This window comes from Perca fluviatilis, chromosome 19 (assembly GCF_010015445.1).
Source record: "Perca fluviatilis chromosome 19, GENO_Pfluv_1.0, whole genome shotgun sequence".
In the NCBI taxonomy this organism is placed as follows: Eukaryota; Metazoa; Chordata; class Actinopteri; order Perciformes; family Percidae; genus Perca; species Perca fluviatilis.
The window spans coordinates 27811596-27830989 of NC_053130.1; the positions used below are offsets into that span (position 1 = coordinate 27811596).

A 19394-nucleotide genomic window follows, 5' to 3' on the forward strand; every position below is an offset into this window, starting at 1 on the left:
CTGAACTTACCAGACTGTTGTAACTGTTCTATTAATTGCCTTTACCCACTTAGTCATTATATCCACATTACTGATGATTATTTATCTAAAATCTCATTGTGTAAATATTTTGTGAAAGCACCAATAGTCAACACTACAATATCGTTGCGGTATCGATATCGAGGTATTTGGTCAAAAATATCGTGATATTTGATTTTCTCCATATCACCCAGCCCTAGGGCTAATGCATTTAGACTTAACTTTCACAGTTGGAGTATAAATAAGTCCCCATTGAGAGATGCTCTGTGGTATAAATAATGTCATGGAAGAAAAAGGGTCATGGTAATGGAAGTACTGGATAAAATGTTTGACAGTTGTTGCTTTGTGATGCCCCACTCTCCCCTCTTTTGCCCCTTTAGTCTGAGTTAAGGCCAGCTTTTGTGTCCAGTTGCGAAGCGAACAGAAGATCCTGTAATGATCAGACGGCAGCATTATGCCGGGTGCGGCGTGGAATCTGTGAGATCACTGCGTCTGCCAGGATTAATGGGGCCATTTGGTAATAGTGGATCACAGATGATGTATTGTGTTCCCGTGGGTGTGTAGAGTCACTCCATTGCATAAATAGTGTGTTTGTGCATGTGCAAGATGTCATGTACTTTGTGCACCGAATGCCCTTGCTGCCGAAGAAAATTCAGGATTTTCTGCTGCGTCGAAATGAGGGCACTGTTTATGGACTACTCTTGGAAGGATGCAGCCTCTTATGGCAAGGTCATTCACAGTAGAGCCCGACCGCTAAAGGATTTTTAAGGCCAATATCGATACAAATATTTGGTGATTTAAAAATCCGATATTTCGATATATTGGCCGATATATATATATATATATATATATATATAATTTAATTTAATTTTTTTAAATCCAGAAACGCATAACAAAACATGAACAGATTTCCCTAACATTAGTTATTTATGAGTCGTCACTAAAATAATATGATAATGCAGTTTTAAAATAAACTTGTTTGTTTTATTGTCACAACAAAACAGAGGAACATCAAAATATATTAAAGTTCTGATAAATAAAATGTATAAAAATACAACCTTAAGATATGAAAGTCCTTTTGAACAAAAACACAATTTAAAAATTGGTGTACAAACTATGCAATGCCAACACTCATAACATGGTTGAAGGGTGTTTCGTCCATTTGTATTTTATTTTTTAAATACTGGTATTCATTTATTGGCCATTATAAATGCCGATACGATAGTTTGGAAAATGCCTAATATTGGCTGATAATATCGGCCCGCTGATGTATCGGTCGGGCTCTAATTCAGTTTCTCAAAACTAAGACCATACTTTTATATAATAACTTTTCTGCCAGTATTGTGAACGGTCATCTTCTACTCGGGAGACTATTTCTGAGTATTAGCGTGCAAGTGTTGAAAATGTGATTTGTCAAGAAAACAGTCCCTCCAGAAAAACGTGATTATGCGATCGCATAATTCAATGCATAATCAGCCAAAGCCCGCATATTCATGCAGGGGCCGCATTTTTTTTCAGATATGCCGCACTTTCGCCGCACTTTCGAGAGCACCAATAGTCAACACTACAATATCGTTGCAGTATCAATATCGAGGTATTTGGTCAAAAATATCGTGATATTAGATTTTCTCCATATCGCCAAGCCCTACTTTGAAATACTGTTCATACAGGAGATGTTCACACTTCAATATCTCTGCTACGACTAAATGTCTTGATTTGTCATATATTTAAATGTACCCTGTGGAGTTTTGGGAACTCTAGTAGTGCCAGGGAGTAGTTTGTTTGGCAGACTGATAAGCAGAAATACACCGAAAAGAAATAGTCAGAAAAGAAGAAGTCTACTTGCTAGTAAACATTGACATAAAAAAAGCTGGATTTAAAGTATCTACTTAAAAATGGGCTTTCCTAATGTTTTAGGATGATGATGACACTACCATTTGGTTACCTTATCTCCCTATCTGTATCTTTGCAAGATGGCCCACAGTGATAATGCAATGTTATCAGTGGCAGCAGCGTGGCAGCTTATGTACTGCGTGATGTAGTACCCATCTCCAGCCCAGCATCCACCTGTAGGATCTAGTTCCTCCAGGCTTTTGGTAGAACTTTATCCCTCTCCAACGCCCCTCTGTGCTGCAGAGAGGGATGAGCTCAGAGCCAAACTTTAACTTTGCTCTGTTTACATTTTAATAAATGCGTTTTACATGAATTGGCTGACTGCAGAGAGCAGGGACTGTTTTCTTAACTCTTGTTTGGTGGTGCGTTAAGGTGCTCAAGGAGCGGAAGGAAACATGAATGCTCTGCCGCTTTTGGTCTCTATTGCTGGACATTAAAATGTATAACATGATCTGCCTCGCCACATTAAAAGCCCTTTCTAAAGTAGCTGAATCATTATATTAAACTGGCTTGCCAGACTCGACCTGGAAGTGCAGCCCTAATTAGTTGTTGCATTCTGCCCATTGGCTCTATTAAACTAGTGGACATAGCCAAGTGACCATATTTGGACGAGAGGGTGGAGCTGGGGAGGACTACAACAGTCTCTGGTTAACACAGGTTACCAGCCTAGCGGAGCTAGTCACTGTTAGCATTGCAAACGCTAAGTTACTCTAAGTAACTCTAGTGCTAGCTAGCTTGGTTCGCAAGGTGCATCTGTTAACTACGACATTATAGTGTTTCCTTTAGGATTTTTTTGTTGTTGCAGGAACTATAGGGCACTTAACATCTACAACAGGTCTACAAAATGAATTTTACAAGAAATTCTTCATAGGGAACCCAAAACCCAGTATAGAATGAAATATTACACTAACTTACTTACTGTTTGAATGTTTCCAGTATGTATGATATCAGGACGATGAGCTGACAGAACTGACCAGCTGAACGTTGTCCAATTAGAACGGACCCACCGCGGTGATGTTTTTGGTGGAGCTGTTTAATATAATAGTCGACTCGGAAGAAAGTGAACGTTTTGACAATAAACTCCATCAACACAACAGTATGTGGAGTTAAACTGGACGGGCCCAATAACCTCTGAATAGTTCTACTTGTTGTTAAATTGCAATGTGAGCGGCAGCCGACGGGGGGTGCGTTATGTCGGCAGGATCATTTATTTTAAAAGGCAACCGTGTGCGTCTGCCCCATTTCTGATACCGTGGCGGCAGAAATGTTGCCATGGCGGGCCGCCACTACAAAATCAACATAGAGGAAACACTGTATTAATTGGGATGCTTATTTTGGCTAGCAAAAAACAGTAATGTAAAGAATAATATACTCACCGGAGAAAATGAACTGCCCGACACCTTAGAGGCACCTCTAAACAAGCTATTTTTCGGCGACCAAAATGTTACAATTAATTTTCATGAAATCTAAACACACAGAGAGAGGTTCAAAGGCCTATGACAAAAACACGGGCAACACCCCAAAAAAATGCACGCCTATTTGAATGTACACAGTGCCATGGTTAGCATTGCTAAGCCGCTATACGGATTGACAGGTCACCATGGTAGCGACCTGTCGACTCAAGGTAGACATGCCCTAAAGCATCCCCTGCTTTATTGTGTATTTTATTCCAAATAAGACTATATCTATCTATCTATCTATCTATCTATCTATCTATCTATCTATCTATCTATCTATTTAGATGGATGGATGGATGGATGGATGGATGGATGGATGGATATATGTGTGTGTGTGCTTACCTGGAGATTCTTGTATGTGTGTTTGTCCACAGGAGAATGTGTCTCTGGCAGACATTCTGTCTTTGCGGGACAGCTGTCTGTCTGAGGAGGAGGTGTGGGCGGTGTGTGCAGAGTGCGTCCTGGCGCTGCAGAGTATCCGACCCTCCCACCTCTTTCACACGCTGTGCATAACACCAGACACCCTGGCCTTCAACGCCCATGGGAATGTTTGCTTCATGGAGCAGCTGAGTGGTGAGTCTACAGCACGGTCACACGCAATAATTAAACCACTTTCCCCTTCCACTTCCATTGGATTGTCCTTGATTTGCACTTTTTGCACGATATTTGGCTTATCATATTCTGATTTTGCAGGTTTGACTTCAGTGGGCCTGTCACGATAACAAATTTAGCTGGACGATTACTTGTCCCAGAAATTATTGCGATAAACGATAATATTGTCGTTCTGAGACCATTTTCATCTAATGATAATGGCACAATAATGCAGGTACACCTTTTCAAGAATATTTAACACTGGAACTGGAAGACATTTTAAATATCCACATTATGTCTTTGATCTCCTTTTAGTATGTCCTCTTTCATGCTGTTGTACAGTTGTGGAATTGCCGTTTGTGACACATATGTTCTCCCAGGTAATTCGTACTGGCTGTCAAATGTTTGCAGCATTCGTCGAGTGTTTGTATATATATATATATATATATATATATATATATATATATATATATATATATATATATATATATAATTAATACATTATATCTATCTATATCAATGTGGCTATCTGCCACATTGCGAGTAAATGTTTGTACCAAGATAGTTCTGTTTTTCTGAATTTTCACAGACATGTGACTAACAGAAATGGAATAATGTGTCCCTGAACAAAGGGCGGGGGGTTCCAAATCCAAAGTAGCCCTCAGTATGTGGTGTGGCCACCAGCTGCATTAAGTCCTGCAGTGCATCTCCTCCTCATGGACTGCACCAGACTGGCCACTTCTTGCGGTTGTTGTTGCCATCCTGTACCTGATATTCGGATGTACCGATCCTGTGCAGGTGTTGTTAAACGTGGTGACTTCCTGTCCCCCTGTAGCGCTGTCTTTTAGCCGTCTCCCAGTAGGGACATTGCAGCGTATTGCCCTGGCCACATCTGCTGTCCTCGTTCAGGCACGTTCACGCAGATTAGCAGGGACCCTGGGCGTCTTTCTTTTGGTGTTTTTTCCGAGTCAGTAGAAAGGTCTCTTTACTTTCCTCATTTTCTCATAACTGGGACCTTAATTGCCTACCGCCTGCAAGCTGTTACTGTCTTTTCGACCGCTCAACAGTTGCATGTTCATTCATCGTTTATGGTTTATTGAACAAGCATGGAAAACATTGTTTAAACCCTTTACAATGAAGATCTCTAAAGTTATTTAGATTTTTACAAAAGTATCTTTAAAATACAGTGACCTGAAAAAAAGGGACGTTTCTTTTTTTGCTTTTTTGCTGAGTTTATTAGTCATGTTTTTTGAGATTTCTCATTTACAAAATCCTTTGCAGCCTCATTTGTTGTCGTTCTTCATCGGACTGCGTTCCGTCCTCCTGCTATGATTCATCCTGTGAATAGCAGTGCCCACGTTACCCTCATTGTGTTAGTTGTTTGTGCTGAACACGGTGCTGTATCATTAATCAAAAACACCAAGCTCCCCGCTTCACTCGTTGCAGTTTCCCTATTGATTCCATTTAATTGAGCTTTTTATTTTGCGATCGGGATGACATTTCAAGCTGAGGCACGCTCCCACGGCCGATCCCAAACCGGCTCCCCCACCCGTACCGCCGTATGAAAGAGTGACCTCGAGGGCTGTGGCGATGAATCTCAGTGAGGATGGCTGTTGCCACAACAACTCGTCAATAGGGTTCATTGCAGCTAAGTAATGACTGCAGTAATAGCAGGACGGTTAGGCGTACGTGACTGTGGGTGATGGTGTGGCAGCGCCGGCGTCGCCAACGCACCCAGCCAGAGTAACATGTCCTCCGGTGGTTTTTCAGTAAATTATGACTTCCTGCTAAGGTTTAGCATCGCAAGCTGTTCATTTCTGATAAAAACTGGACTGCCTGTGCTCTGTGGGGAATGGGATCAGCACCATTTGGAAAGTGTGCTGAATCACTTGTATTTCTCAGCTCATACTACCTGTTGTGATAAAATGCTGTGGGCATACATGACTCACCAAGCTCTCGCCATCACCCCATAGACAGCGTCACTGACAAAGGCTGTCTTTTTCTCTCTCTCTCTCTCTCTCTCTCTCTCTCTCTCTCTCTCTCTCTCTCTCTCTCTCTCTCTCTCTCTCTCCCTCTCACTCACTGCCGATTTCACTGTGCTACAGTTCTTCCTGAATACAAAGGGTTGAAATATCGTGTCCTCCTTTTTCTACCCCTGTCTGTCCTTTTCTCCTTCATGTTTGTTTGCACTGTCAACCTCTTGGAGAGGAGAGGAGATGGCAAAAGGCATAGGAGTAGAGGAAACAAAATAGGTGAGGAGAGGAGAAGAAAAAAAAGGAGAGAAGAGGAAAGGGAAGCAAGGAAAAGATAGAGAATGGGAAGGAAAGAGGTGAGTAAAAGAGAGCCAAGGAGAGAGGAAAGAAAAGGAATGAGAGGAGAGGAATTGGAAGGGGAAGGGACAAAAGGGGGAGGATAGGTGAGGAGACTAGATGAAAAAGGATCTGGCGGCCACATTTTGTTCTATGATGAATCAAGCACAAGTTGAAGGAGCTGATTGGATTACATTTCACTGGAATTGTACCTCGCACAATTTCATGCGACAAATAAAAATTGATTTGATTGATGAATTTAAGGAGGTGGGGAAAGGGAATGAAAAAGAGGAGAGAAAAGGAATCAAAGGAAATAGGAGAGGAATAGGCAGGAAAGAGAAGAAAAGGAAAATAGGAATGATATGTGAGTAAAGGGGGGAAAAAAGTGGTAAAAAAGAGGAGAGGAAAGGAAATATAAAAGGAGAGGTGATAATAGAAAATGAGAGAGAAAAAGTTAGGGGAGAGGATAAGAAGGGAAAGGAAATAAAAAGGGAGAGTACAAAAAGGGACAGAGAGGAAAGGAAAAGAGATGAGGAAAGTAGGAAAGAGGAGAGGAATTGGCAGGGAAGAAAAGGAAATGGGAAGAGGCATGGAAGGAAAAGAGAGAAGAGTAGAGGGAAGGAAATGGGTGAGGAGATGAATGGAAAGTAAAGGAATAAGGGAAGGAGAGGAGAGAAAGAAAAAGGCTAAGGAGGAGAGGAGAAATGGAGATCGGCCTCGTTACACATGGGAGGGAAAATCATAACTCCAGTAGACCAACCCAGATCTGTCATGACCCATTTTATTCCCCTCCTTCTCCTTCTATCTCTCCTTCTCCTTCTCCCACTCTTGGTACAACCTTTCTCTCCCTCAAGCGGCAACTTCTGGGTCTGAAAAGTGAAGCCAATGTGGAAGTGGCATTAACCTGCATTCTGTCTAATGTCCAGCAGGGGGCGGAAAAAGAGGTCAGATTGTATAAAAGTCTATGAGAAAATCACTCTCTTTCTCACTTAATTTACTACCTCACTATACATTTTCCTAACAAGTTTATGGCCTCAATTATAGTTTCAAGTCTTCTTTAATACAGCATGATGCTCATTTTGTAAATTATGGTCCCATTTATTTTAAAATAGACAATAAAGTAGGGGATGTTTTAGGCTACTTGCCAACGTGTCAAACAGGACAGAGGCTTAGCAATAGGCCAGCAACTAACGATTATTTTCATAGTCGATTAATCTGTTGGTTATTTTCTCGATTATTCGATTAATTGTTTGGTCTATAAAATGTCCGAAAACGGTGAAAAATGTGGATCAGTGTTTCCCAAAAGCCAAAGATGACGTCCTCCAATGTCTTGTTTTGTCCACAACTTAAAGATATTAAGTTTACTGTCCCAGAGGAGAGAATAAACTAGAAAATATTCACATTTAAGAAGCTGGAATCAAAGAATTTTTACTTTTGTCTTAAAAGAATTACTAAAACTGACCAATCGATTATCAAAATAGTGCCCGTATGGCACATCAGACCAGCAAGCCGCGGCGATTCCTTAAAATATCCCCAAGAGCTCCGTTCAGCACGTGACATGGCAAGCCGAGGTAACAGTTGCGTCTGTATAGGTCATAGACTGTATAAGGTACAGGTTTCTAGAAGAAGTACAGAGAGCGCGTACAGCAGGACAATCTATCAGGACATTTGGTCTGTGCTCTCCGCTTCCCGAGGGTGCGGGCCGTCAGATTAGTGACACGCGAGTGCGCTCCAAATCACTTTCAACCAATCTTCTACACCCCTGCACCACCTAGGCTATGCAATGAGAAGGTACTCTTTTTATATCTGGGTCTTATTCGGTTGCATGTTTTCATACAAAAAGGGGCTTTACGCACATTATCAGAGCTGAATATTGAAATTGATGACTGCATTGTTATGTTTTGTAGTTTTGAATTTGGTGTTTTCAGTGCTCATTTAAAGGACAATTCCGGCGCAAAATGAACCTAGGGGTTAGTAACATGTGTACCGAGTCGACCTTTCTCTGGGATATGTTTTCATGCTAATCGAATGTGTATGTAGCTTGAAACAAGCTAGCGTGAACCGCTGATTAGCTTAACGCTAGGCATTTGGGGCACTGGAAGAGTAAAAATAAATCGCAATTTTATACCACTAACAAGGCTCAAAATAGCACCACACTTCCACGGTAGCATAATGAGGGTCCCCACATGTAAACCGAAGCATTGAGAACTTTGTAAGTGTACAGGCAGTTTATTAAAATCATAGTTTAGAATCACATTACCTTCGGGTATACAGGCAATCGCCATCTTGGGAAAACGGTCACGATCAGTCGAACGACGAATGCCCTGCCTGAGCTATGTTACTGGTTACCCTTTTTAAAAGGGTTGTTATAGCACGCCATCAAGGGCGTAACTTTGGGTTCAACATTGGTGGGGGGGGCGTTGAGATCCCTACCTACATTAAATTGAGAAAGCCAACCACTTACCATGTTTTATTACAGTTAATATTTTTGGATATTTGGAAGGGTTGCACTGGCCAGTTTTGATTATTGAAAATTACGCCTATGAACACCATAGTCAACTTTATTCAAAGAAAACCCAATAAAGCGTAATTTTCCACAAAGTAGCGGCTAGGCAGCACGGTGGCTCAGTGGTTAGCACTTCTGCCTCACAGCAAGAAGGTTCTGGGTTCGAACCCAGGTCGTCCCAGGCCTTTCTGTGTGGAGTGTTCTCCCCGTGCTTGCATGGGTTTCCTCTGGGTGCTCTGGTTTTTTCCCACCATAAAGACATGCATGCAACTAGGACTACAGTTGAAAAGACTGGCTAACACTGCCGCATTTACAGAAATGTTCATTGTCCTAATCAAAATAAATTAATCTTAGTGAAAATGAGTGGCTAGTAGCTTTGGAAAACTGGTGAGCAAAAAAGTTCATGTCAAGCCCTGTTTGTGTTGGTGTCTTCATGTATCTGTGTGTCCTGCATGTAGCCAGTCTGACCAGTGGCCTATTTGGGGAGGAGGAGGAGGAGGCCACACTGCTCCTCCGCGGCTGCTGCTTCATCTTCCGATCTGCGCTGATAGTTCCTGTCTTGTTTGTCAGGGATTATCTCTGACACATGAATTACGTAAACGAAGGGAAGTGGCTGCACTTGTTCACCGGACTGTTGTGGTTCAGCATATTCCTCTGATTTGCAATCTCATTCTGGTAGATGCTTAGCATGTAGGTTACAATACAGACCTGACATGGCTATACGTCATAGTGTTCACACACCGTATGCTTTTCACACGTGCCTAATGGTGCAGTTAATTGGTATGTTTTCCTCCTTGCAGATGATCCAGAAGGCTCCTTCGTGCCTCCTGAATTGGACACCACAGGCAGCACGTTTGAGGTGAGAGATGCCAAATCTTGTTATAGATTTTGCTGTGGTCACAGTTGCACACAGTCACCCCTGGGACCGCACACCACTAAGGCACCTTGGTGATGTTTGCTGAGGGAGGGTGTGGAGAGTGTTGCTCAGTTTCTTTCCTCACCTAAAATTCCCCACATAGGCCAGCGCCTGCTGGCCTACAAACTTCAGCTACAAACTCACCTCAGTCACCTCTAACTGATAAATGTGACATAGGGAGGAGGCAGTACCTACTCTAACATTCACCGAGTATTTCTATACATTCTGGTATTGCTATTGAAAATATCTGGGTGTTTCTTCTGCCTCTGATTTTCGGTCAGGTCTTATCATACCTCTCTTCAATTAACGCTTGTATGAGTTGTGCGCACACACACACAAACACACACACACACACACACAAAAACACACACACTGGCGCAACTCTGACACACTTTCCGCACTCCGTGGACAGCTGTAGGCTTGTACCGGTTCATGTTCTGTGTGTTGTCGGACACATGCAGCCACTTTCCTGAAACCGCTTGCGAGACTGACGTCTCACACTGTCTCCACCGCGCGGGCGCGTAAGCGGCGCGTATAGCCCGCGAAGCGTAGATACGTGCCTGATCGCGTCTGGCCATTCATACCGGACGCGTATTTCTCCGTGCTGGTCACAAAGCGATCCTTCTCTCTCTCGCTCTCTTTCTTTCTCTCTCCCCGATAGAAAGAGACAGGACGAGTGGGGAAAACTACGGTAATTGTAGCGTCCGTCGGTCTCTCTCTCCGTGTGCCCGATCGCGTCTACCGAGAGGTATTATTTGGCTATCACCAGACCAAGACCAATCTTTTAAGATTGAACATTAGTCTGGGGAGTCTGCTCAGTATTTTCTATTGCACAAGAGGCGTGATCAACGGGCATAGTTCAAATGACTCTGTACGCAATTGGCTAGTCCTTCAACTAATCAGACCAACGATCCGGGTGACGTACGCAACAACGGAGCTCCATTCTTTTGGCCACCAGCGGGGCTAGCTGGTAAATTAGGCTTTTACCAAAGCCGGTCGGTAGTTAGGCAAACACGTCCTTCTTTTGTAGGAATTGTTCCAGGGCAAGTTTCTGTTCCGTTATCAGAGAAAACTTGCCTTTTGAAATCTTTTCGAAACCGCAGCGACAGCGGCATCAACAGTGTGCTGCGCTTCGGTGGCCGCCTTGTTGAAGGTATCAAGTTATCAGTTTTAACTTTGCTGCGGGGTGCGAGCCATGGATGTATAAAGGGAACAGTGAAAGAAGAGGGTCTCTCTTTGTCTTTAGATGCTCCCCTACTAGACATCTGTGTCTTGAAATAGGTCTTTTTGCTGCATCTGATCTGACTGGGTTCTAACGCCTTTGGCTTCTTTTGCATACAAATGTGAAGCTCACGCACTCTCCTTGAGTGTGTCACTGTTCTCACCATAACATGAATACATTTACACTAGACTTATGTAACCCAATTTCAAATAAGCCGTGCATTCTAATTTTGCAGTCTGTCAAAATACACCGCACAAAAACAGACCCCTTCTTTACGTGTTTTTTTTCTCCCAATGTGTTTTTCTCAAGGGAGATATTACGCACGGCCAAAGTAATGGCGTGCATGTGAGCAAGAGGCCTTCAGCCGAGTGTTTACTCTTCTATTTTGGTGACCCACGCTGGGATCCGCCTTGCACATGTGTTTACCACATAAGTATGGGTGCAGTCCACTTCAGTTGTTGGGAGTGATGGTTACGTCTGAGATGTGAACTTGGTAGCACCTGGTTCAAACCCGCTGCTGACCATAATACCCACTGTCAGTGTAGCAAAGCAAAACAGAAGCTCTGTCATAAATACAGTATGTAGAATACATGGCAATTACTACCCAGAATGGTAAGAAGACCCTGTATTTTCTCTAGTCATTCACAGATTCAGAGCTCTGTACTTGGCTGTAAATTCACAGCTGCAGCCGGTTCCTGATGATGATGATGATGATGATGATGATGATGATGATGATAGTGTTTTCTCCTCCTTTATCCCCGGCTGCAGGGCCATGTTTACTCTCTGGGCTCGACGCTTTCTGCCGCACTGAGCTTTGTCATCGAGCCAGAGCTGGAGGCGGAGCTGGGGGAAGAGATCCAGAGGCTGTTGGAGCAGATGCAGGAGGAGAAGCCCGAGAGCAGGCCCCTCCTACAGGTAGAAACACTCTGCTGACTCTTCCTAACTGCTGCAATGATTTATGGAAAAGTGTGAAAAGTCAGAAAAGGGATTTACTGCCCCAATAAGTTGCGCTTATGTGGAATTTGCCTTGGCGAATGGTGCATACATGAACAAACAAACAAACAAACAAACATATTAAACATGAATATGAAATAAACAATAAATATAGAAACCAATATATATACATACAAAATTACTGTTGCATAAGGAAAAAGAGGCAGAATGGGTTGAGTGCAGAATGTGCAAACAATAGGAGCCAGGCCTGTGCAGAATCGATCACCGGCGATCGCCGCCCAATGCACGCCAGTTACATTTGTGCCCGACTTGATCCCGACGTGCTCTGACGTCATGGACACGTAGGCAGCGATAACCTCACGAGACCCAGGCGACGCAGCTGCTCCCCACCGACTGCAAGACCCGGGGTATGATGGTAAAAGCCAGGCTCTCAGCTGCTCTAACAGCTGATGGGTTGAAAATCGACTCAACATGATGGCTTTTTTCATATAAACTTTTTATTGTTTTTGAATTGGAGGGATTTGAATTGCTGTTTGTCTGATTTAAAGGCTTATTCTGTACAGGAGACATGTGTGGCTGATAGTGACGTTTAGAAGTCAGAGAGACTAAATCCGTTCAGATTACGGATCATCTACAGTCTGTTGTTTAACATCAGCAACGAATCGCCTGTAGAGCATTTTAACAGCTACTTTGTCATAAAAAAAAAAAAAAAAAAAAACTTGAGACTGTGTACGAGCTGATATATGGGCCTGATAACATTTTAATAAATCGGAATCAGACCTAACAGGATGTGAGTGTTTCTGTTCAGACTGAAGGCTGCTTGAAACGGCTGGAAACTGTCCGACTTGACCGCGGCTTTTTTCACCGCCCCCGGCTGCTCTCTCGGCTGCCACTTTACAGGCGAGGAGCAGCTCATCTCCAACGAGCCTAATATATAATATGTGCATGGGCAGATTTATAGTCCAGGATGAAGGATAATGCAAAGTATTGTGACTAGGGGTGGGCGTTGAGTATCAGTGACCGTGGGGGACCGGGGTCAGTCTTAATTCACCGAGCCACGTCTCCGTGAAGCACAAAACGGCAGATGTGGAAGAAGTTTTGGATTTTCCTCAACACTAGCTGAAGTTCGTCCAGTTTTGTTGCACAGTAAGTGCACGTTGGAGAGAAATATCCCAGGTAGTGGAGTGCGAAATCTTCGGCTGCGAAGCCATACAAGCACACCAAAGTGTTGAATAATTAGAGATCTCACTTTCACCAATTGGGTTGCCATGGCATTCAGATAAAAAATAAAAAGTGTCTGAAATAAAGCAAAGCAAGTGTTTAGTTAAGTGTTAAATTAGGTTCACTTCAATGCACGTACGTAATATGAGTGGGATTGCATGGCTTCTTTTTAACCATTTTGTGATTAAAACAACAACTTAGCAGTAAAATTAGAGAGTAAGGCATACAAAATCAAGTCAGTGATGATGTGATCAGTCAGTATTAGGGCCCTACCTTACACCAGGTGCAGCGCAAAGCCCAACGCATGTGTCTTTGCTAGTTTAAGACCGGCGCAGTTGCAAATTTCCCGTCCAGTGCCCGCGTCGTTTACAGCAAATTAGTCAAATGTGCCTAGGCTCGTGCACAGCACACGCACACTATGCTTGTTACACACACAGGGACGCAACTGATTACAAATAAAAAAAATTACGGTGCAAATCTGCCATCATAATAGCAATGCGCCAAGGTCCAAACGCGCCTGGCTTTTAAAGGGAATGGGAGATGACACTGATTGGTTTATTGCATGTTACACCCAAAACACACCTATGAATTAATAAAGACATTAAGTACAACCCTTTTGAACCATGCGCCTGGCGCACGGACCCTTTTTTTCGTCAAACTAGCAAAACAAGTTGGATTTGGACACGCCCTCAACACACCTGCGCCAGGCGCTTCATGCCGTGCGCTTAGACCGTCAAAATAGGGCCCTTAGTGTTATTGCCATTTCAGTTCATTTTAGAATTTCTTGAGATGGCTGGTGATTGCACATCAGCATGTGTGTGTTTTCAGCCCTGATAATGTCCTTACACAACAAGATCATATAATACATCTCAGTACAGCACTGCATCACTATTCCTTACAGTACATGTGTTTACAGTGAGTCTGTTTTTCTCTTATGACTGTTAGATGAACTACTGTGATTCTCACCGAATGTGGGGAGTCAGCGCTCTTGAGCAGCATCAAGTGGAAACGCTGTGTCGGTGCAAATCACACACACTGGGATTTACACTGACACACTACACTCTATTGCAGTCACACTCGGAAGTCCCTTCACTGTCAATCTGTCACGACATAAACTTGAACAGGGCAAATCAAAAGTACCAAGTAGTTAATAATACTAATAATGAATAGCAATAATAGTAAAAAACTTACATTTTTATACAAAATCGACTCAAATTTATATGTCACATACACAATTGGACACAATACAATGTGCAGGGAAATTCATTGTGTACCTGTTCTGTCTCAATAAAAACAGTAACAATAAAATCCATAAAAAAGAGTTTTTGCTATATATATATATATATATATATATATATATATATAAAGATTACAAAGATATATATATAAAGATATATATAAAGATTACAAATAAAAATATAACGGTGCAAATCCGCCATCATAATAGCAATGCGCCAAGGTCCAAACGCGCCTGGCTTTTAAAGGCAATGGGAGATGAGACTTTGGTTTATTACTATTATTAGGTGTGTTTTGGGCGCACGGACCCTATTTTCCACCGTCAAACTAGCAAAAGTGGATTTGGACGCGCCCTAAACGCACCTGCGCTTCACGCCGTGCGCTTAGATCGTTAAAATAGGGCCCATTGTGTTGTTGTTGTTTGCTTAATATTACAAACCTGCAAGTGTAATGCTCCCACAGGACATCCTGTCTCTGGCTGAAGCAAGGCTGTCTCATACCTCCTCTGCAGCTGTGTGCCGAAAACTGTCCTCCATTGGGCGTCGGGTGCTCTCCATCGAATCCGTGTCAACCTTTCAAGGTCTTTTCATCATCTCAATTCACACGTCAGCGTTTGGTCACAGCTGCGATATTCCTCCTGGTACTAATTGCTCTCTTTGTATATCCACAGATGGACAGGAAGGCTCCTGGGAGGCAAGATGGCAGCATCCCAAACCCAGATGTCTGCTTACAAGACTGAGCTCGGATGATAATACCAAAGACCTGTGTGTTGACACTTCTGTTAAAGCAAATGGTCTGTCTAGGCAGCAGGTATGTGACAGTTTTAGCTATAAACACTTTTAGGAAGCTGCTGCTGTGGAGGAAGAAATCATTTAAGTACACCAGAATGTGCCGCAGTAGGCTACAGGTTAAGAGCACTGACGCCTCCCTCCTCCCTATACACTTGTAAAGCTAGCATTTTAAAAAGGTAATGTTAGCAGTGTTTTCCCTAAGTTTGGACTTAGGTATAGGGCTGTGCAATTAATCAAATTTTTTTAATCAGGATTATGATTTTGGCTCCTCACAAGATCACAAGAACAGAGTAAAAAAACTCATATTCTGTATTAGGAAGAAAAAAAAGTTCTACGGGAAAAGGAAGGAGGCAAATTTCACAGTTCAAGGTGTTTTCACTGTTGATTTGTTTAACTGTTTTTTTTTAATTCAATACATGCATCATCTTTTCAAAAGTTAATGACTAATCGTGTTAAATAATCATGATTTTAATATTGACCAAAATAATCATAATTATGATTATTTATTTTTTTATCATCATGATTGAGCAGTCCTACTTAGGTGCAGGTATTTGGCAGGGGGTAGAGGGCCTTCCTTAACGAAAATGTTACATTTTTGAACCATTATTATTTCCATATCTAAAATGTTGGAAAAGCTAAAGCAGGTGAGACATACACTCAAAAAGCCAAAAGAAAAAACTTGCTAAAGAAGTCCACTGGGGACCAACTACAACCATCATTTAGTTAGTTTCGATGCTTTTACATTCATTCTGATTAGACAGGTCCCAAAATGGCTTGGGTGCTGCACCTAGCCTTATAATGGTAGGGGAAAACCCTGGTTAGCATGTATGACACTTGCTGTATACCTGCACAAGTTAAAGGCACAGAAGCCTCATTCTGGATTTTAGTAACTTTGCATGTATGGAAATTCCATAAAAATATGCACATATGCCAGCCATCTTATTGTTATATGTCCTAAGGTTGGTTGCCAGCAGTATAATATGATGTAATCAGCTGCATGGGATCACGAAAAGAGACTCTGAACACCTGTTTATGATATTTTGTACTTTTAATTATGAGCATCAAAAACGTGATGCATTTCCCTAGGGGTGGGTGTCTTTGGGTGGGCTACTATTTGATTGTATTGCGATTCTTTGTTTCGCGATTTGATTCAGAGTCAATACTCGATTTAAAACCCAATTCTGGATTGAATAAATCCAAAGGGGTGCACTATTTCCAGGCTCTTACGCAAAATGAAACCTACTGTTAAAGTGCCCATATTATGAAAAAATCACTTTTTCTGGGATTTGGGGTGTTCTTTTGTGTCTCTGGTGCTTCCACACACATACAAACTTTGAAAAAAATCCATCCATGCTGTTTTGAGTGAGATACAGGTTTCTGAATGTGTCCTGCCTTCAGTCTCCTAGTGAGCTGTTCAAAATCGGCTCGGACTGTGACGTCACAGTCCGAAATGAGCTGGCTAACCACAACCGTTAGCTCGTTAGCATGCTAACCGTTAGCATTAGCATGTTAACGCTAATGCTAACTCTAGCATGCTACGTCGTTCTCAATAGCAAAGCACTGCTACAACACACACAAGTTCACCATAATCTACAAAAGAACTACTTACATGTGCGCCCTCATTTAGAAGTCTCCCAGCTAATCCTGCCTTGTAACTGACCAAAGTTGGAGAAACAGGCTTTCTTTTACTGTCTCTAGAGTTAGCTAGCTGACATGCTCTACATCTGAGCTACTGAGCATGTGCGAGTGCAATCAAAGATAGTATAGAAGAAGAAGATGAAAAGAGGTCTCACTCTGTAGCTAAAACAGAAACCAGGTGAAAAGAGGATCTGCAGCAGTGAGAGAGAGCTGTGCAGTACAACAACAATATGGTGTTTTTTGAAAATTAAACCATGTAAACCTATTCTGGTACAACCTTAAAATACAATTATGAACCTGAAAATGAGCATAATATGGGCGCTTTAAGCTAACTAGTCCTAATGAAGGTCACTCTCTGACCAAACGGAGAGCTGGTCAGCTGGTCTTGTTCATGTTCGTGTTCAAAGTATCCACAGATACAAATACAGTATGTGTGAATTCATTTGTAAAGCTGATTATTAAGTTATTACATCCAAAAATGTGCCCAAACTCTTTGAAAATTAGCTACAAGATAACTCTAGCAGGTGCTGCACTGTGATAACATACCAAAAAAATGAGAAATTGTGGCATGTTGTCGATTTTGAGTCGTAAAAGGTAAGAATTGTGTGTTTTGTTTCCAATCCCTATCAGCCACCTCTATCAGCTGTCAGCAAGTCACATGCTAAAACCGATCATCGTTGCATTGATCATAGTGCCTGACACTTTTCCACTATTCTACAAACGAGCCATAAGCATGCATTAACAGTGTGAGCTGTCTTACCTTAAACTGTATATTCTTCCTCATCAGTTCCTGTTCACCACCACCATCTTAATAAAATCCAGAGCCAGACCTGGTCTAGACGCTAATAGTTAATTGTGCACAATTTATTCTCCAATCCAATCTTTCCATTAGCTCTGTCATTCTGATTTATTCCCTACTCCTCTACATGCGCAGCATCTCAACGATGACAAAATTGACCAAGGTTTCTTTAGCTCCGCCTCAGTTTTTCAGTCATACTAATTATTTTTTGTACACCCATTCATGTATAATGAAGAATATTTCTGCATTCTGCTGAAACAAATGCGTGTGTATACTAACACCGCGTTCTGCAGGTGTGCGGCGGCTGGGACTCCTCTCTCTGGGCGGAGGATATGGACAGCGGTGAAGGAGACGACCGGATCTTGGCAGATGAGTTGGACTGCAGGTCCCACAACAGCTCCCCAGTGAGGAGGAGAGCCCAGCAGAGGCTGAACAGAGTGAGGGGGGCTCTGAACCGCTCCTGCTCTGTCCCAGACTCCAACAACCCCCCTTGTCTTTCCCCTCAAACTCACGGAGATATCAGTATACCCAACCTACCACAGGGATCCAGACCGAGATGAACCTTGAGCTCTCAAACTCGACTGGGCTACCGTTGTGGACTACCAAGGATGTAGGGGGGGGAAAAAACAACTGGGCGGCTGGGATTCACACTGTCCGATGTCTTCCCAGGGCTGGATGGGGCGCCCTATGGACATACTCAATGTTAGACCACAGACCCACCACCTCTACTGACCAAAAAGCTGCTGTGCCTCTATGGCCTCAGGATGAGGGGGGACGAAGCCAAAAAGTTTTTTTGCTGTGGCTATAGGCTCTGACTGCATGGGGTGCACTCAGATGTTCTTGTCTGGTTCTACGGCTCGGTCAGTAAGGATTGTCTGTCAAAGGGGGGGGAAAAAAGAAGTGTGTGTGTGGCTGAAGTGGGTTTTTTTAAAAAAGAAAAGTTGGTTAGTGTTTAGAGCAACGTTTTTTTATGCATGTTATGAGTAGCTTAAAAAAAGGTTATTCCACGTTCCACTTCCAGTTGCTCTGTGCCTCCAATTCCCCTTACTTTCTTTCTGTTGTAATTGGGTTGTCTGGTTTATGGGCCTATGTGGGGTTAGCTGCTCCTCACGTCTGTCAGTGGTACTCCATACAGCTACCTGGCCTATCATTCGAATTTTATGTTGCACCACTAAAACAACCTTCCGGCTAATTTGCATCTTTACAACCCATATAAAAAAAACCAAAAAAAAAAAAAAAAAAAAAAAAAAAAAAAAAAAAAAAAAAAAAAAAAAAAAAAAAAAAAAAAAAAAAAACAAAAAAAATTCAATATTACACTCCATATTATGCTAGTTTATTAAATGGGAGAAAACTAAAAAAAAAAAGTAAACGTCCATTTTGGAGACAGTCTGACTGAACTTTGAGCTGTTTCACAACCTCAGCTGTCCAAGATTAAACGGTTGCTGTAAAATGACCCTGTGTTATGATTAAGTTTGTCTACTTTTACCATTTGTCTATTTTTCCTCTATTTCTACCCATTTATTCCAATCTTTTTTGCTTCCTTTAAGAAAAAACCTGCTTTAAATCCATAATTCATTTACAATAAAAACTATCCCCCCTCCTTTCTTTAACTTCATGTGTCCATTAATATTACACATATGTTTAGATTATATTATTTCTTATTCAGATGGATGTTCATTCTCTTGGTCCTGTCACCTGGCTCACAATGGAATTCTTCAGTTGAGTCTACTGAGGATCACAGTCTGTACTTATTTCTCTTAACTGGGTTTTTTTTCTATCAGTGGATCTTGTAACTACATTAGAGCTTTGGTCTCGGTCTCTATGTTCCTGTCCTACAGACCTA

At 42.2% G+C, this 19394-nt stretch overlaps 1 protein-coding gene across 1 annotated transcript in view; it reads left to right on the plus strand.

Moving 5' to 3' along the window:
• Positions 1-19394, plus strand: part of LOC120548504 (kinase non-catalytic C-lobe domain-containing protein 1) — a 70265-nt gene that overhangs the window by 3292 nt on the left and 47579 nt on the right. The window contains 6 exon segments of the mRNA XM_039784780.1: positions 3743-3941; positions 9575-9633; positions 11681-11827; positions 14786-14903; positions 14994-15133; positions 17845-18087. Coding sequence (XP_039640714.1) covers positions 3743-3941; positions 9575-9633; positions 11681-11827; positions 14786-14903; positions 14994-15133; positions 17845-18087 — 906 coding nt within the window.